The 16,754-nt window shown below is 33.9% G+C and overlaps 1 protein-coding gene across 1 annotated transcript in view; it reads left to right on the plus strand.

Moving 5' to 3' along the window:
- The window catches only part of SLC36A4 (solute carrier family 36 member 4), a 45,299-nt gene that overhangs the window by 7,945 nt on the left and 20,600 nt on the right, over positions 1-16,754 (plus strand). The window contains exons 2-8 of the mRNA XM_074335612.2: positions 1,310-1,433; positions 2,573-2,663; positions 3,878-3,966; positions 5,070-5,165; positions 7,218-7,302; positions 12,109-12,336; positions 14,858-14,956. Coding sequence (XP_074191713.1) covers positions 1,310-1,433; positions 2,573-2,663; positions 3,878-3,966; positions 5,070-5,165; positions 7,218-7,302; positions 12,109-12,336; positions 14,858-14,956 — 812 coding nt within the window. The remainder of the gene's footprint in view (positions 1-1,309; positions 1,434-2,572; positions 2,664-3,877; positions 3,967-5,069; positions 5,166-7,217; positions 7,303-12,108; positions 12,337-14,857; positions 14,957-16,754) is intronic.

The raw sequence follows: 16,754 nt of genomic DNA on the forward strand, positions 1-16,754 counted from the left end.
TGACAAGAGAGTAAAATATTAAGAAAAAAGATTAAGGACATCATAAAAAATGTAGCGGCAAGGGTAACCAATAGAATAATTCAACTAAGTGCAGTACATGATCCTGTGCTGAAAAGAAATTGCTTAGAGAACTTTATTGGAACAACTGATGAAATTGGATTATGGAATGTAGATGAAAGAAAAGTATTGCATCAATATTAAACTATCTGAACTTGATAACTGTAATGTGAATATTAAAAAAATATTCTTGTACTTCAGACTTTACTAATACATATCAATCATCTCAATAAATTTGAATTTAATGAATTTTACTATAACAAGAGAGACAATGATGACTAGTGTCTTTCTCCCTGAAAGAAAAATCATGCTAAAAAATTGCTAGACATTAGAGAAGTTTTTATTACGTTCTTTTTTTTGTTTTTTGTTTTTTTTAGATTTTATTGGGGAAGGGGAACAGGACTTTTATTGGGGAACAGTGTGTACTTCCAGGCCTTTTTTTCCAAGTCAAGTTGTTGTCCTTTCAATCTTAGTTGTGGAGGGCGCAGCTCAGCTCCAGGTCCAGTTGCTGTTTTCTAGTTGCAGGGGGCACAGCCCACCATCCCTTGCAGGAGTCGAACCGGGAACCTTGTGGTTGAGAGGATGCGCTCCAACCAACTGAGCCATCCGGGAGCTCAGCGGCAGCTTAGCTCAAGGTGCCATGTTCAATCTTAGTTGCAGGGGGCGCTGCCCACCATCCCTTGCGGGACTCGAGGAATTGAACTGGCAACCTTGTGGTTGAGAGCCCACTGGCCCATGTGGGAATCGAACCGGCAGCCTTCGGAGTTAGGAGCACGGAGCTAACCGCCTGAGCTACCGGGCTGGTCCTAGAGAAGTTTTTGATACTAAAATTTTTAAAATTGGAATGGCTTTATAATTTTCTTCAAGTATTTAAACATCTGATTATGTATGTAGTATGATTTGAAGCTAACAAGATAAAAATTCCTTTGATTATTTCTTCATATTTCTCATCCCGTAATTTTATGAAAATGTACTGTAAACTCATGTAGGCAAAACAGAAAGGTTTGCATTGATACTTACACTTTTCTCTTTACACTGTTTAGTCCAAACAAAATATCCAGAAAATAAGTCTAGTTGTTTCTTTTTAAATACATTAATACTCGGGGTAATAATATGAATTAATTTGGGGGGAAGTATAATAGTAAAGATGACTACAAGTAATATGTCCTGCATTAAAAAAAAAATCATGTATGTCAGTTTTAACCCGATTTTTAAAATGATAATGAAGCACTTGGTTTTTTTCTTTTTAAAGATATGGATGTGATGAGGCCCTTAATAAATGAGCAGAATTTTGATGGCACATCAGATGAAGAACATGAGCAGGAGCGCCTGCCTGTTCAGAAGCATTACCAGCTTGATGATCAAGAGGGGATTTCGTAAGTGTCACAGTTTATATGTCTCCTTTTCATTCAGTATATATTTTGTAATCATCTTTTATAGGCAAGACACTTTACTAGATACTGCAGAAGACACAAAGGTGAATAAAACATAGTTCCCACCCTCACGGTGTTTATAGTCTATTGGAGAAAGAAGAAATACATCTAAATTAGAGAGCAGTGTATTGGAATTACTACAGCCATGACACCTGTCAAATGTTGTGGTTCTTGAAGGGAGATCTGATGAAGAGGGATAGAAATTTTAAAGGAAGTGACTTCTGAAATGGTTAGGAGTTAGACGGTGGGAGGTAGGTAACAAACCCTTCTTTATGCTGAATGAATGGTAAGAAACAAGGTCATGATGCTAGGAAAGCAGTGAAACTTTAAAATCTTTTTTCTTTTGTCATCATTAATAGCTTTAAATAAGTTCTTATTCTAATAGTAATTTAATGCTTAAGCAAAGTAAAATTTTAATTGATCAGAAAAGAATAGCATTAACTGAAAAAAATTTTAAGCAAGCATTTTGGTTTCATAAGTTTAAAATGTATGCTGTTCTTTCTAATTTATTTCTTCTTGGTCAAGAGACTTCATTCAAATGTCTCTTGGAAACTTTTCTTAGAGAGTTCATGGTGTCCAGAAGTTAATTAATATTTATCTTGCCTGATCTTATACATAATTTTAAAATGGGTATTTTTTTCTTTTAATTAGCTTCCTCTTAGTTTAATCATAGATCAAAGATCAAATATTTTTAGTACCATGATTACGTACAGTGTCAGTAAATTTCTGTCTTATCAGCCTAGCCGTATGTAATCTTCAACAGTGTTCTGAATATTATAGCAGCAAAGAATCTTATGATAAAATTGCCTTTTCTGTATTACTTTAAGATGTACAAAAATACTTTTACTTAAATACCTCATTTAATCTCCATCATAACCCTGTTATTCCACTTTTAAGTGGCAAAGAGGGGCTTTAACCAAATATGACTTCTGGCCCGTTTAACTTCTTCTGGTTGAATGCAAATGTTATTTGATTCCTTGCCTACATTAATTTTCAGTTTTCTTCTAATGCTAAAACCATGATCATGTGATTTTAATAGCTTTTGTTCTAAATGTTTAAATCTTACAACTTTTACTTTTCAGATTTGTACAAACTCTTATGCATCTTCTTAAAGGAAATATTGGAACTGGCCTTTTGGGACTTCCACTGGCAATAAAAAATGCAGGCATAGTGGTAAGACTTGTTGTAATCTCTAGTTAAGATACAGTTATCAGTCTTAATTTATAGCACAAATTTCCACAAGTTAACATCTGGCCTAGTCAAATAAAACATGGACAGATGACAGTTAGGCAATAATTTAATCATTATACTAATAAAGTTATATGAACTATAATATTTAACAAAAATGAGAATTAATTACTCTTTTCATTTCTACTTAATTACTAATTCATATTATTTGACAGAAAGATCCTAAAACAGTATTGGGTTTTCCAGATATAGTTATATCTTATTATTCTTTTGGATTTTCAGGGAGTTAGGCAGTGTGCTCATATCAACAAACATCTGTAGAGCAGATCATTTTTGTTGGTGAAATTGTGTAGTTTTTTAGATTCAGAATAAGATATGTAGTTTTCAGATTTAAAGAGCAATAGTTAGGAAAAGGAATAACAATATCTTTTGAAAACATATTTAAAGTATTATTAGAACTAATGACTGCAGTTACAGAGACTCTTGATAGGGAGAATTCACTTATAAAGTAATAAATTATATTTAACCTTTTTCTAATTGGCTAGTTTTCTAAAAACTATTTTAACTATCATCTTTCTCTGCATTTGACTTTGTTCACCCTAATTTAGAGAAACTTAAAATGTTCTTATTATAAAAATAAACTTCGGCAATATTTTGTCTATATCTCTATAATCCAAACATCACTTTAATTTTAGTAATAAATACTTGAAAATTTTTTATGTGTCACTTTTAAATAATTATTTTCTAGGTACAGTTCCTCCTCACACATAGTAAGTGCTTAAAAAACAATCTATAGAAATGGATTGCCCACAAATCCATATTGCTACAGTACTTTTTCAGTCATTTAGATAATGACTCATACTTGCATATCATTATTTTGGTGGGGCACTAATAGTGGTAGACTGCCATCTCATGTTAAATATGATCTGTATTCTATCCTACTTTGTTGCATATCTGTACTCTATATTCATAGGTTTAGATAGCCAGGTTGATAATGTGGAATCATATGTGGTTGTCTTAAGTATTACTGAAGTTCTTTATCAAGTTTATTAGCTTTCTCTTATGCAAATGACTTTAATTATTCTGTCCAGCAAATATTTATTCTTTGCAAATGAGTGGCTTGTTGTTTCATTGCTTAAAAGGCAACTTAATTTTTGTTAACCTTTAACATTTAAACCTTATAATTATTCCCCCTACAGCTTGGACCAATCAGCCTTGTGTTTATAGGAATTATTTCTGTTCATTGTATGCACATTTTGGTACGTTGCAGTCACTTTCTATGTCAGAGGTAAATGTGGATTCATTAAGTCTATTTAATTTATTTTAAAGCTGTGTAGTTATTTAAAGCATCAGATAGTTATATTTCTACTGTGTTTTGCAACTAGCAACTATATTTTTCTGTAATCTATATAGACAAGTTTAAGGTAATAAATACAGAAAAAAGAAGCATTTCACATGATTGAAATCTGGTCAGAATATATTTACTTCTTTTAAAATATAGCCTTATTAGTGAAATCTGGTCAGAATATATTTACTTCTTTTGAAATATTTTTTTATTTGTGCAATACAATACAATAGTTTCTTTTATTTAGTGTAAATGAAAAATATCAGGAAAGATGGGGAAATGGAGGCAGCAGTACTGCTTTTAGTTACAGTGTAATGGTTTTCAATTTATTAGTAATTTTGGGATATAAAGACTTTGAAGCTCTTTGCTGATATATGGCTTGGTAGATAGTCAATAAAATAATATTCTTGTTTCTTTATATTTGTATCATGAAATGCTTCTGCTGGACAATGGACCAACTTTTTAGAAAATAAATATGCCTGTTCTAGTAAATTAATATTCTCATGTTAACACTGTTGTTAAATTTCTTAACACTGGGCAAGTCATTAGTGATCTTTAAATAACAATGTATATGTGAAAAAAAATGGGAGAGAGGACATGGGGAAATAATACCTACCTCATGGGGCTACTTTAAGGATCAAATAGCATAGTTTCTGGGAAAATATATTGTAAAGCCCTGTGTAGATCTATTAAATAATGCTGTTCTAAGAATGGAATAATAGAGGCATGAACAATGTAGTTGATGTTTTTAGGTAATTGAAATATTAAAATCAGGAAGCACAAATATTATGTTACATTAATTCTACAAATATATAAATTTTAACAGTAGATAACAACTAATCTATTACTTATAAGGACAGATACAAAATTTTTAAATTTCATGAGACATACTTTAGGAGTATGCAGATCTTGAAATTTCAAAAAGTCCTCTGTCAGAGCTAGCCCTGTATTCATTAATTTGCATTCATTTGGTATTCTTATCAAGGGAAGGATTTATGGACCAACTCAAATGTATTTTCATTTACATGTATGTCATTAAATTACAGGTTTAAAAAGTCAACATTAGGTTATAGTGACACTGTGAGTTTTGCTATGGAAGTAAGTCCTTGGAGTTGTCTTCAGAAGCAAGCAGCATGGGGACGGTAAGTACTTTCTATGTTATTAATATCTGATTATTGAAATTGCATTGAATTTTACGTATTTTAATCTAACAAGATACATGAATAGAGCATGATAAAGTTGGGGGAACAAACATGATCTTTAGAGTTAGACTTGAGTTCAGATCTCAGCTCCACCATTTTTCAGTTTTGTGACCTGGGTCAAATTATCTTTTTTGTTGTTATTGTTGGTTTTCTCACTATCAAATGAGTTTATAATAATACTTACTTCACAGGATTATTTTGTAGTAGTTTAAATAAAATGACATGTACAAAGCACCTGGGTAACCTATAATCGTGTTCAATAGTTTTTTAAGTAAAGGAAAAAAAGCAAGAAAAATGGTGCAATCTCATCATTTCAAGTAAAATCGTGCTGCTTAGCTACCTGATCATAAGACATCTGAAGTATGTACTTTAGCATATTCTTATTTTATTATCTTATTGTTTAAATGTAACCATCATTGGTGGACATGGCTAACCAAAGTCAGATGAATACAGGACTGGAAAAATAAGCATAGGTAGTCAACAAAATGCTGAGTATACTACAGTGCAGTGGAAATTAGAAGAAAAAGAACAGCGTTAATGGCATGGTTTTATGGTTAACTATGGCCTTTCTGGGGATTTTCCAGAATTTAGATTTGTTTATCTGCTGCTCAGAGTTCCTGATATACTGAGTAGGAAAAGGAAGAAAACAGCCTAATGCCCTAGGGATTTGTCCCCAGAACTGTATCTTCTTCCTTATTTAGCCCTAGTCTAGAGGCAGCCTTGTCAGTTTTTTCTATCAAGAAGAATGGCTTTCAGATAGAAGTGACTGGAATGATTGTTGGTGGGGTACTAAAATCAAAGTTGAATTAAGAGATTTTAAGGGTATACTTCAGTGGAATTCATCAGAGAGAAGAAACTTGAATTCATTTCAGGGTACCAAGATTACTTACGAATGAGGTCCCCGAAGAAGCATGGAGAACTGTGGAGTTGTGGCAAGAATGAAAATAGGCAACGGCTGTTTTAGTTTCATATGGCAGAAGGAGGGTCTATAGATCTGTAGACCAGATTATTTGACAGCCTGACATCAATGGTCAAACAAGAGACTATAATGAGTTAGTAAGTGCATGCTGTTGTATTCACTCATTGTTCCCAGAACAAAATTGAGAAGTATGGGCTGTATGTTAATAACATGTAGGCCAGGGGTGTCCAAACTTTTTTCAACATTTTTCACAAGGGCCATATGCGGTAAAATACATAAATAGCTGGGCCACTCACTCGAGGTGAAGTACGTATTGCCTCACCTGGTTTATTTAAGTAAACTAAATATATTTTTGGAATTTGCTGCGGGCCAATTAAAAATGGATTGCGGGCCACAGTTGGCCCGCGGGCCGCAGTTTGGACACCCCTGATGTAGGCAAATGTGTAACTTGACTGCCAAACCCAAATAATGCTGATTTGACCGAGGCTATCCCTTCCCTACTCCTGTACACCATTTTTTATGTAATTGGAATTTTCTAGAGTATCTCATTAAAAAAATGACAGAGCTAAGCTACTGAAGAGGTCTCTGGTATGATTTAGGGCCATGCCCCTAGTCCGCTCCAGTTCCATATTCTTACTAGTGATTTGGATAATAGTATGCTCATCATGTTTGCAAATGACATGAAGCTGGGAGGACTGGGAAATATGCTGTGTTGAGCTGATAAAGATCCTGAGAAGTAGGAGAGATGTGATTAATCTAAAAGAAGAAATATTTTCGTGAAATCATTTTATAAGCAGATACTCAAACTATTGAATTTCAGAAATAAATGATGGGGAAATTTTGGTCTTTTAACTTAATGGGACATTCTTTTGCTCAATAATAATTCTAATGACATCTAGTGATCATAAATATGTGATTTTTGTAGAAAATAAATATTTTAAGTCTATTTCTTATTTTAAGGAAGTGAAAAGAATATATACTGTCATATATTATAAAATGTTTTAAGTAGTTAAAAGTATATAATTGACATTTCATCAACTTCATGATACTTATTTGTGGGTACCTTTTTTCAGGAGTGTGGTTGACTTTTTTCTGGTGATAACACAGCTGGGATTCTGTAGTGTTTATATTGTCTTCTTAGCTGAAAATGTGAAACAAGTAAGTATTTTTCTCTAATTATTGAAATCGTTTTCTTCCAGTGTCATAATTATAGCACCATATTTCTTTTGGGTAAGCCATAGTTGAATATGCTGACATGTTTCTTTCGTGTATCGTGTTCCTTTGTAGATTTTCTTTTAATCTTCCTTTTTTGGCAAGTTGGATTTCTGCTATTGTTGATTTTACTTTTCTTGTCATTACATCAATAATGGTGGTTCTTTCATATCAGAACAGGACATAATTTACTGATTATTAGCTACTTGAAATTTAGATACACAGATGTTTGGGAACATATTTTTTACATTGATGTTTTATAAAGATGTATGTAAGGCTTTAGCCAGAGCCTAAAAAGTGAAGTAAAAAAGTAGACATTGCTAAAATCCAATAATTATTGCTATTGTCTAAGAAGATACTATATCCAGAAATGTACAGTGTTCTGTAATTCTCTTCATATTTAAAGGTTCACTTTAAGAGGAAGTGGTTTGCAGCCTTGGTAGAGACTATCAAGTTAAACAAAGATGCAAAGCACTGAAATAAAAAAAAAAAAGCCCCTCTGTCAAAACAATGCCAAAGTACACTGCTTTATGTGCTTTAACTGTTAGTTTGCCTTTACTATTCCTACATTACTCCCAGCTCTTTAATCATGATTTTAATTAATAACATTTGTTGTCCACCTGTGCATGGTATGCTAGTAGGCATGCATAGTGATATATAGTAGTCGTCATGTGGGTATTTTAATGCAAAATTATGATGTGAAAAAGGTTTTCTACAGAATCCATATGTATACATATATTTGACTCACTTTTGTAGCTATAAACTATACTTCATTTTATATTTAGACCAAGAATTGGCAATTTTTTTCTGTGAAGGGCCAGATAATATTTTCAGTGTTGCAGGCCATATGGTCTCTGTCTCAACTCAGCCATAGACAACAATATATAAACAAATAGATATGGCTGTATTCCAATAGAACTTTATTTGCAAAAATAGGCCAGATTTGGTCTGTGGGCCATAGTTTGCTAAAGCCACCAGCTTAGATTTTTGATGGTGGAAAGGCTCAATGAGTCAAACCCCTTTTCATAAATAAGAGAGTTGATGCTTTCCTTAACATTATTCATAGATGATGTGCTTTTGATTTTGCAAGTATTTAATTCCACAAATTGCGTATTCCTAGGAGTAGTAACTCAGTTAAGAGGCTATTTATTGTCAAGAACAGATAAGACATAACATTGTATGTCAGTCATTTACATAGAATACCATGGAAATGATGCCTTTCCAGGTTTGTGCAGCATGGTAGTACTGTATCTTTCCTATTATCACCTAACAGAGCCACCAACAACTTTGATTGGAATTTATGAATAATGAATAATGCTAATACTGCCTTATAATCTTATATTTATAAGCTGGGACATACTTAATCTTTACAACTCTGTAATGTAAGTACTATGCTCATTTTATGAGTGAGGAAACTGAGTCTCACAAAGCATGAGCATTGTGCCTTAAATCACATAAATTAGGCTGAAATCTAAGTCTCTGACACAGCTCCCACCCAGCATAGTAACTGTTCATCACTGAACAGGAGATTGTCTAATTTTAGGGGTGTGTGTGTATGGGTGTGTGTGACAAAGAGTATATAAAATGTGTAAAATGCCTGTAAGCTTAGATTTGGTGACTTTCTCCTGTAAAATATTATCAGTTGCTTCCAGAGTTAAATGAAGAATTTAACTCATTTGCACACATGCTAGAAGGTAGAAAAAGTGATTCTCTGGGAGGTAAGGAGAATGTCTGTTTTAGATCCTTTTGAGGCATAAAGCGCCACCTGGAAAAAGACAATCAGTGAAACTCGAGAAAAGTTGAAAGCGACAGTGAATATGTTACGTCAACACAGCAGACAGATGGTCACAAAAACAGCATCATTAGAGATTTTCAGTATCTCCATAGGAGTGTTTTCTGACATTTGATTGCAGTTTCCAGTAGTAGACACGTGGGTTGATTAAAGCTTACCAGTTACTACTACAGCTATAGTTAAAAATTGTAAGATTATTACCACCTTCGTCTACATAAAATTGAAGGTGTATATTTCATCCAATTAAAGCATTAAGGGTTTAGTTGCTATCCAGATGTGTGAACCTCCTGCTCTATAACTGCTCGTGGCCCCATTAAGCCACTATGGACAATTGGCAGCGTGAAAACAAACCGCAGTGCTTCTAATGATTCTAGTCCATTGTGATTATAGCTCCTCTCTGTTCTTACTCTCAGGTAAATTGGAAAATTGCAGATCGATAAAATAGTGTACATGGGCATGCAGAGTGGGGAAGAGATATTGCATTAAGAAAAATAATGTAGTGATACCAAAGATTTGGTATGAACTTTAGAGTCAGAAGATCTGCATTCAAGTCCCGTACACATTGGACAAGACCCCCTTATCCCTGGTCAAGCCTCAGTTTCCTTATTTGTAAAATGGGAATAGTAACAAAATTTCCCTTTGTTCTTCATTAACTTACTGTGAGGTTCAGCTGACGAAAGGTTTGTGAAAGCCTTTGTAAAATGTAAAGCAGCATACAAAGGTAGGGTATTATGACTTTAAATCTGTATTTTAGCGTTGCTGAAGAACATAATCTGCCTTTGGAATTTTAACCAGTAAATTACTGAATCATTGATAAGTTAATTAGTGGTTTTTAGTAAATTTGAGCTCTAAATGGAAACAACTAAGTTTTGTAATTTTATTTTATAATATTTATTTCAGTGTTTTGCATTTTGGTAAACATGTGAGATCATAGGAAGTCCTATTAGATAGCCAATCTCTGTCTCTAGAGGGCACCAAAGGACTCAAATGTTTACCTGAATCTTGCTCTGGGTATGTATCTACATTTTTATTTTATTTTTTAATCCTGAGAATTTTTATAACCATCTTTCTGCCAAAGAATACTAAATTATTATGAGAGATTTGTGATAGAATTAATTTCAAATTCCCAAGCACCTAACGATTTAAATAGCTCTTTTTTAAGTTGGTTATGCAATGGCTTTTCTCTTGCCGGATATCCTTGTTAGAGCTTACCTTTGATCATTATCTAATCTAATTATTGGAGGTACTTCTTTGATGTAAAAGTATTTCGCTCCAAATAATTTGGTTACTGAGAAAACTGAGTCAACAAATAAAATATGTTCTTAAGAGCCAAGTAATGTGAATTAACCAATTTAGCTTCTATTTCAAATTATACAAAATAAAATACAAAGTTTTGATGGCCAATTACAAAATAAATTTGAGCTATGCATTTCTTAAATGGTGCATGGAGTAACCTGGGAGTTTGTTAGTCCAATATGAGTTATAAATTGCCTATATAACTTGAAATTAATAGATATACTCCTTGCAGTTTAAGATGATGGATACATTTGTAGTGACACTAAATTTTGCTTATCGTGGATTATAAGTGTAAAATTAAAGGAAACACTTGATTTGTTAATCATTTGAGAATTTTGTTCTGAACTTCTGACTTGTTGGCCTGTTAATATACTATATTTAGAGAGATGTGGGAATGGAGGCCAGGTAACTACGTAGGAGCCTCCACATCAGGGTTGTAGTATTTTGGTCAGGTTAATACACAGCTGTTAGAAGCTAGATTCTGGAGTCTCAAGCCTAGGTTTGACTTCTAGAACCACCACTTACCAGCTTGATATCATGTAAGTTTTCTTTACCCTGCCTAAATCTTAGTTTCCTCAACTATAAATTGAAATTAATACTACCACTCACCTCAGAGAGTAGTTTTGACGATTAAATGAGATATTGTATATAAAGCATTTTGTTCGGCACCTGACACACAGAAAGTACTCAAAAAATGCTTGTCATTATTACTATAGGGTTTGGTTTATAAGAATTGATGTATCCAGAGACTTGATAATGTCATTGTGCTCAAAGGAGGGTATAGTGTTTGGGGGCAAATAGATTTAAATTATAGTATGAGCTACCTCTGCTGTGAGTTTTTAAGATTGTGTTTAAAGTTCTCTATAATTTTATTTTTATTTTAGTAAGTTGGGTTATGTGATTAATTGAATCAAAAACAATTTTTAATATATGGAGCCTGTAAATCATTGTATCTCTTGAAAACAATATTGATTTACAGAAGTGGCTGAATAAATTTTAAGATAAAGTTGATTTATAAAAGTGTTTTGCTCTAGCAGAAATTTATCTACTGTCTAGCATATCGTCATGCATTAATTTAGTGGATTCTTAACAAATATTTATTGATGGTGATGATAATTTATAAACAATTGCTTTGTAAAACAGTTTTACAGTTAGACTGTGATTTCTAAATTTTATTTTGACTACTGTACATTTCTAAGAGTTAATTAGAGCTTGTTTCCTACTCTGAAGAAAATGAGTTGGAGTAGCATACCCAATGGCCATTCTAGACAAGTGTGCTTCCTCTTCTGAGTATCTCAAAAGCAGACTGAGCCTTTGCAGGGATCATGAAGCATCATGATTAGTCACAAAACTTCAAAATAAGTTAGTGAATCCACCCTCATAATATTCAGTGAACTTTCTGTTCACAGTGTGATAGAAATTATCTTGCAAAGAAGATTATCCTGTTTTAATTATTTTTAAATTTGATATATGTAAATGCATACATATATATGTGTGTATATATTTCTAGGAAGCTAGAGTATCTTGAAAATAAATATTTACTGTAAAGGAATTTATCATTGAGTGTATAGATCATAATTTTCTTTATATTTTCCTTTTATGATTATAAGTTGATGGAAGTTTTATTTCCCCTCTCTTTTTTATTCTCCCAATAACCTGTGTAGGTTCATGAAGGATTCCTGGAGAGTAAAGTGTTTGTTTTGAATAGTACCAATTCATCAAATCCATGTGAGAGAAGAAGTATCGACCTAAGGATATATATGCTTTGCTTCCTTCCTTTTATAATTCTCTTGGTCTTCATTCGTGAGCTAAAGAATCTGTTCGTGCTTTCATTCCTTGCCAATGTTTCCATGGCTGTGAGTCTTGTGATAATTTATCAATACGTTGTTCGGGTAAGAATATAACATGTTTCTTAATAAGTAAATTCTTTGTTTACTTTGGAGGTAAAAGTAATGATAATGTAAAGATACCTACTTCATATGTGGTGAGATGAGAAGATAATAAACTTTGGTTTCCTTTTGGGGGGTACTGCGTAGTTGGAAAAGTGTACGAGGTCAGACAATTAAGTTCACGAACTCATTCTAGAACAAGTGCTACACACCTCATTGCTGAATATCACTACAGTCACCTTCGAAGTACTCCACTTGGGGAGCTAAGCCCTGATGCCAGAGCCAATCCACCCTTCAAAGCAATTTTGGAACTCTTTCTCTGGAATGGCCATCAGAGCTGTTGTGGTATTACCCTTGATGTCCTGAATGTCATCAAAATGTCTTCCTTTCATTATTTCCTTTATCTTCGGGTACAGAAAGAAGTCACTGGGGGCCAGATCAGGTGAGTAGGGAGGGTGTTCCAATACAGTGATTTGTTCACTGGCTAAAAACTCCCTCACAGACAGTGCCATGTGAGCTGGTGCATTGTCGTGATGCAAGAGCCATGAATTGTTGGCGAAAAGTTCAGGTCATCTAACTTTTTCACACAGCCTTTTCAACACTTCCAAGTAGTAAAGTTGGTTAACTATTTGTCCAGTTGGTACAAATTCATAAAGAATAATCCCTCTGATATCAAAAAAAGGTTAGCAACATTGTTGAAACAAGTTCGTGGACTTAATTGTCAGACCTCGTAAGACATAGAGATTGAAAGCACAGGTTTTGTAGTCAGAGCTGGTTTTGAATCTGGGTGAATATACTTCTGGGTTTATGACATAGCTTCAGAAGCTATTAAAACCTACCGTATAAAAGTTGTGAGATTTAGGATCGTGCCTAAGTACACTGCCTAACATGAAACAAAGAACTCATTCGTGTTTTGTTTATTCTTGTAAGAGGTAAATCACAAGAGATTGGGAGTATAGATATAATTTTATAATTTTCTTTCACTTCTGAACCTTTATTTACTGCCACCACTTTGGTCCACTTTAGTCTTGGTCTGTACCCTTTTTATCTCAAGTATGTGAATATGCCAGCTGACTTCATTGTCTGTAGTCTGGAGATTCTTAACCCGGTTTCCTTAAAACAATCTATTGATGGGATTCAGGGGCTTTGCAAATCCCTTAAAATTATTTGCAAGATACAGTATTTCTGTATGTATATATGCATTTTTCTACTGAGCAGCTTAGAATATCTTTCATCTCACAAAGGGGCCAATGGCTCAAAAAAGATTACGAATCCCTGTCCTCTTCATTCCTGATCCAGTCTGTCCTATATATTGCTGCCAAAGTCATTGTTCTAAAATCTCCATTAGCAGTGCCTTATAATCTCTCTTATGATGGCTCTGTGTTTCATTTTAACCCCCCTGTCTGAATTACAAAACCTACACGAGTAGACTCTTTTTTATAGCATGTAAAAGTGGAAGGGGACAAGCAGGAAGCTCTCATAAGACTTTCTGGAGTTTATGACCCCTTAGATAAATATGTACGAGTTAGTGGAACAGGAAAGGAGGTTCCTTAGATGGAGGGAGTGTGTGCCTTGATAACAGTTCAGTGTTATCAAATGATTCAACACTTTAATACCCTTTTCAACGTGACCCAGGCTTATGTTTTTAGTCATGTAGCACCATTAAATAACATAATCCTACCTAAGCTTCAGATGTTCTAGACCTTTCTATTCTGCAGATTATCTGCGTGCTTTCACACTTCAGTTTCTTTATTCATCCTTTCTCCTTGGCCTTGAATTCGACTTTCAATCAGATAAGGCAGAGAACACAGGATGAGGAGGAGAGTAGGGACCTGTCTTGGGATGGCTTGAAGAAGTGGCCTTTTTGGAGTCAGAGATCTTAAACAAGATGTGCAGTTTAAGAGTTTCCAGGTAGAGATGGAACAAGGCTATGAGTTAGGACCAAGTAATCAAAGCCAGAGTCAAGGCATGTACACAAATAATAAGGGTAACGGCAACTGTCAGGTCAGAGAGTAAAACACTGAAACCAGGGGGAGATCTGTACTAGGGAGCAGCACAGAATTAATGTGGTAGAAAAGCAGAGTCAAGAATCAGGTATCGTAGAGACTGAAAGCAATGAAAATAGAGTGGAGAATGAGTTTCGTTGGATATCATCCACAGTGGTTGATAACATTATATGGCTCTCAGCTCAGACCTTGAGTATGCTTATGTGTTTCCTGTTGTGGCAGGAGCCATACCCAGTGTGAGCAGCCTGGGACTTGCAGGTGGAAACAGGTAATCAGGAGCGTTTAGCTCAGATGGAATGTGTGGGCATGAGGAAAGCAATTGCTCTTGGCAATGACATCCTAACAGCTTGGCTATATTTAACATAGGATGCTTAAAGTGTTCATTGAAAAAAATTCTTCACTTTTATAACACACATTTGCTGTTGTGAAGCTCAGAATTGTATGATTTTGCTGTCTCATTTAAAATTCTGTAAAATAAGTAAAGATGTAACGTGTTATTTTTTTGTTTCTTTTTCCAGAATATGCCAGATCCCCACAACCTTCCAATAGTGGCTGGTTGGAAAAAATACCCACTTTTTTTTGGTACTGCTGTATTTGCTTTTGAAGGCATAGGAGTGGTAAGAATTTAGTCTTTATTATTTTTTAACATCTTAAGTCAACACAAAGATTTATGTAGTCAGGAGTCAGGCTACATTAAAAAATGTATGTTTTTCTTTTTTGTTTCTATTTTTGTTGTTTCTAGAACACGATTTGCAGTTGGGTATGATAGACTTGACTTATAGTTTAGTTCTTCCACTAACCAAGAGTTTAATTTTAGATGTATCACTTAAACTCTTTAATTCTCTTTATCATAATCTGCAAAATGAGGACATTTGATTATTTTAAACATTTCATTATGGAAAATTTCAGACCTATACAAAATTTAGATAATAGTATAAACTTTTATGTAAGCACTACCCAGCTTCAAAAATCATTAACTCATGGCCAATTATATTTTATCTGTATTCCATCTACTCTACCAAGCCTGGGTTATATTCATACAAATCCTAAACATCATGTTTTGTAGACTAGATGATTTGAAGTGAATTGAAATTGTTACAAAATTACTGTTTCATAAGAAGAGTCCAATATAAACTCTCACTTTAGATTTGTGCATATCATATTTGTTTTTAGAAATGATGTTGTCATAAAGCTAATACCAAGACATACAAGTATCCTGAAGATTCTAAGATTGTAAATATTTCCATTCAAGATGCTTCCAGGTTTTTTAAAGTCTAGAATGTGTAGATTTGAGGAAAATAGAATATTGCTGTCTGCCTTACGTCAACTAGAAAAGGAGAAAGCTATGTATCATAGTCTGATTGTTTGGTATGGGAGCAGAACCACCTATAAACATCTATATGAACTACAGACAAAATAGATCTAAAAGACAACTTGACACCATTTTACTTGGGTTTCTGCTCTTTTTGAATCTCCTTTACAGTATTCTCACAAGATTTTACAGCTCCACTTATAGGCATAACGGCAGATTTTCATTTCTGTTTTAACCTACTAAGCTCTAGTTAAGTATTGGACATTTCCAGCTAAGTGTTTTTCCTCTGACATCTCAAATTCAACAGCTCCCAAATGACACATACTTTCTTGTGCAAAATCAGCTTTACTTTCTCACTTCCCAATATCTTTGAGTTGTACTTTCAGTTGCTCGAACTTGAAACATTGCGATAATTCTTTTTGCTCTGTCACCGGCTTCCTTATTCCACTCAGTAATTAAGGCATGTTAATTTTTTCATATTCCCCTAAACCTGTTATGTAAATGAGATTATAATTAAAGCACCTACAACGCTGCTTGACACGGGGGGCCTCTGTAAATGTTAATTTGCTCCCCTTTCTCCTTTTCTAGGTGTACTGGCACCATTCTTGACCATAGCCCCTTATTTCAGTTCTGGATTATCTCCAGAGCATCGAAATTGTTCTGTGTTCTCTTTTCTATTAACCAGTCAATATTTCCACATGGATCTGACATATTCACCTGAAAAGTGGAAATAATTTTATTACAGTTATTATCTCATAGAGTTGTTATGAGGACGACGTCAGATGCTACGTGCTTTTAGAAAAATATGTGGCACACTGTAAGCACTCAGTCAATACTTGCTATTATTAGTACTTAGTGTTTTTTCCTGTATGGTCAAATCGTATGGCCAAAACCTCTGAAGATTTGCCTGAAAAAACTAAACTTTTCAATTGGTTCTTTTTCTTTAACTTTTTTACATAATGAAAAGAATTTATTCATCTCGCTAAATTGAAACAGATAATAGATACAGATGAAGAGATATAAAAGTCATTATAAACACATGTATACATAGGTTAGTGTACATGCGTATGTTTTCTAGCACTGTCTGCTCTAAGGCCCTATAG

Source organism: Rhinolophus sinicus, chromosome 14, assembly GCF_057876585.1.
Source record: "Rhinolophus sinicus isolate RSI-liver-muscle chromosome 14, RSI-T2T, whole genome shotgun sequence".
Classification (NCBI taxonomy): domain Eukaryota; kingdom Metazoa; phylum Chordata; class Mammalia; order Chiroptera; family Rhinolophidae; genus Rhinolophus; species Rhinolophus sinicus.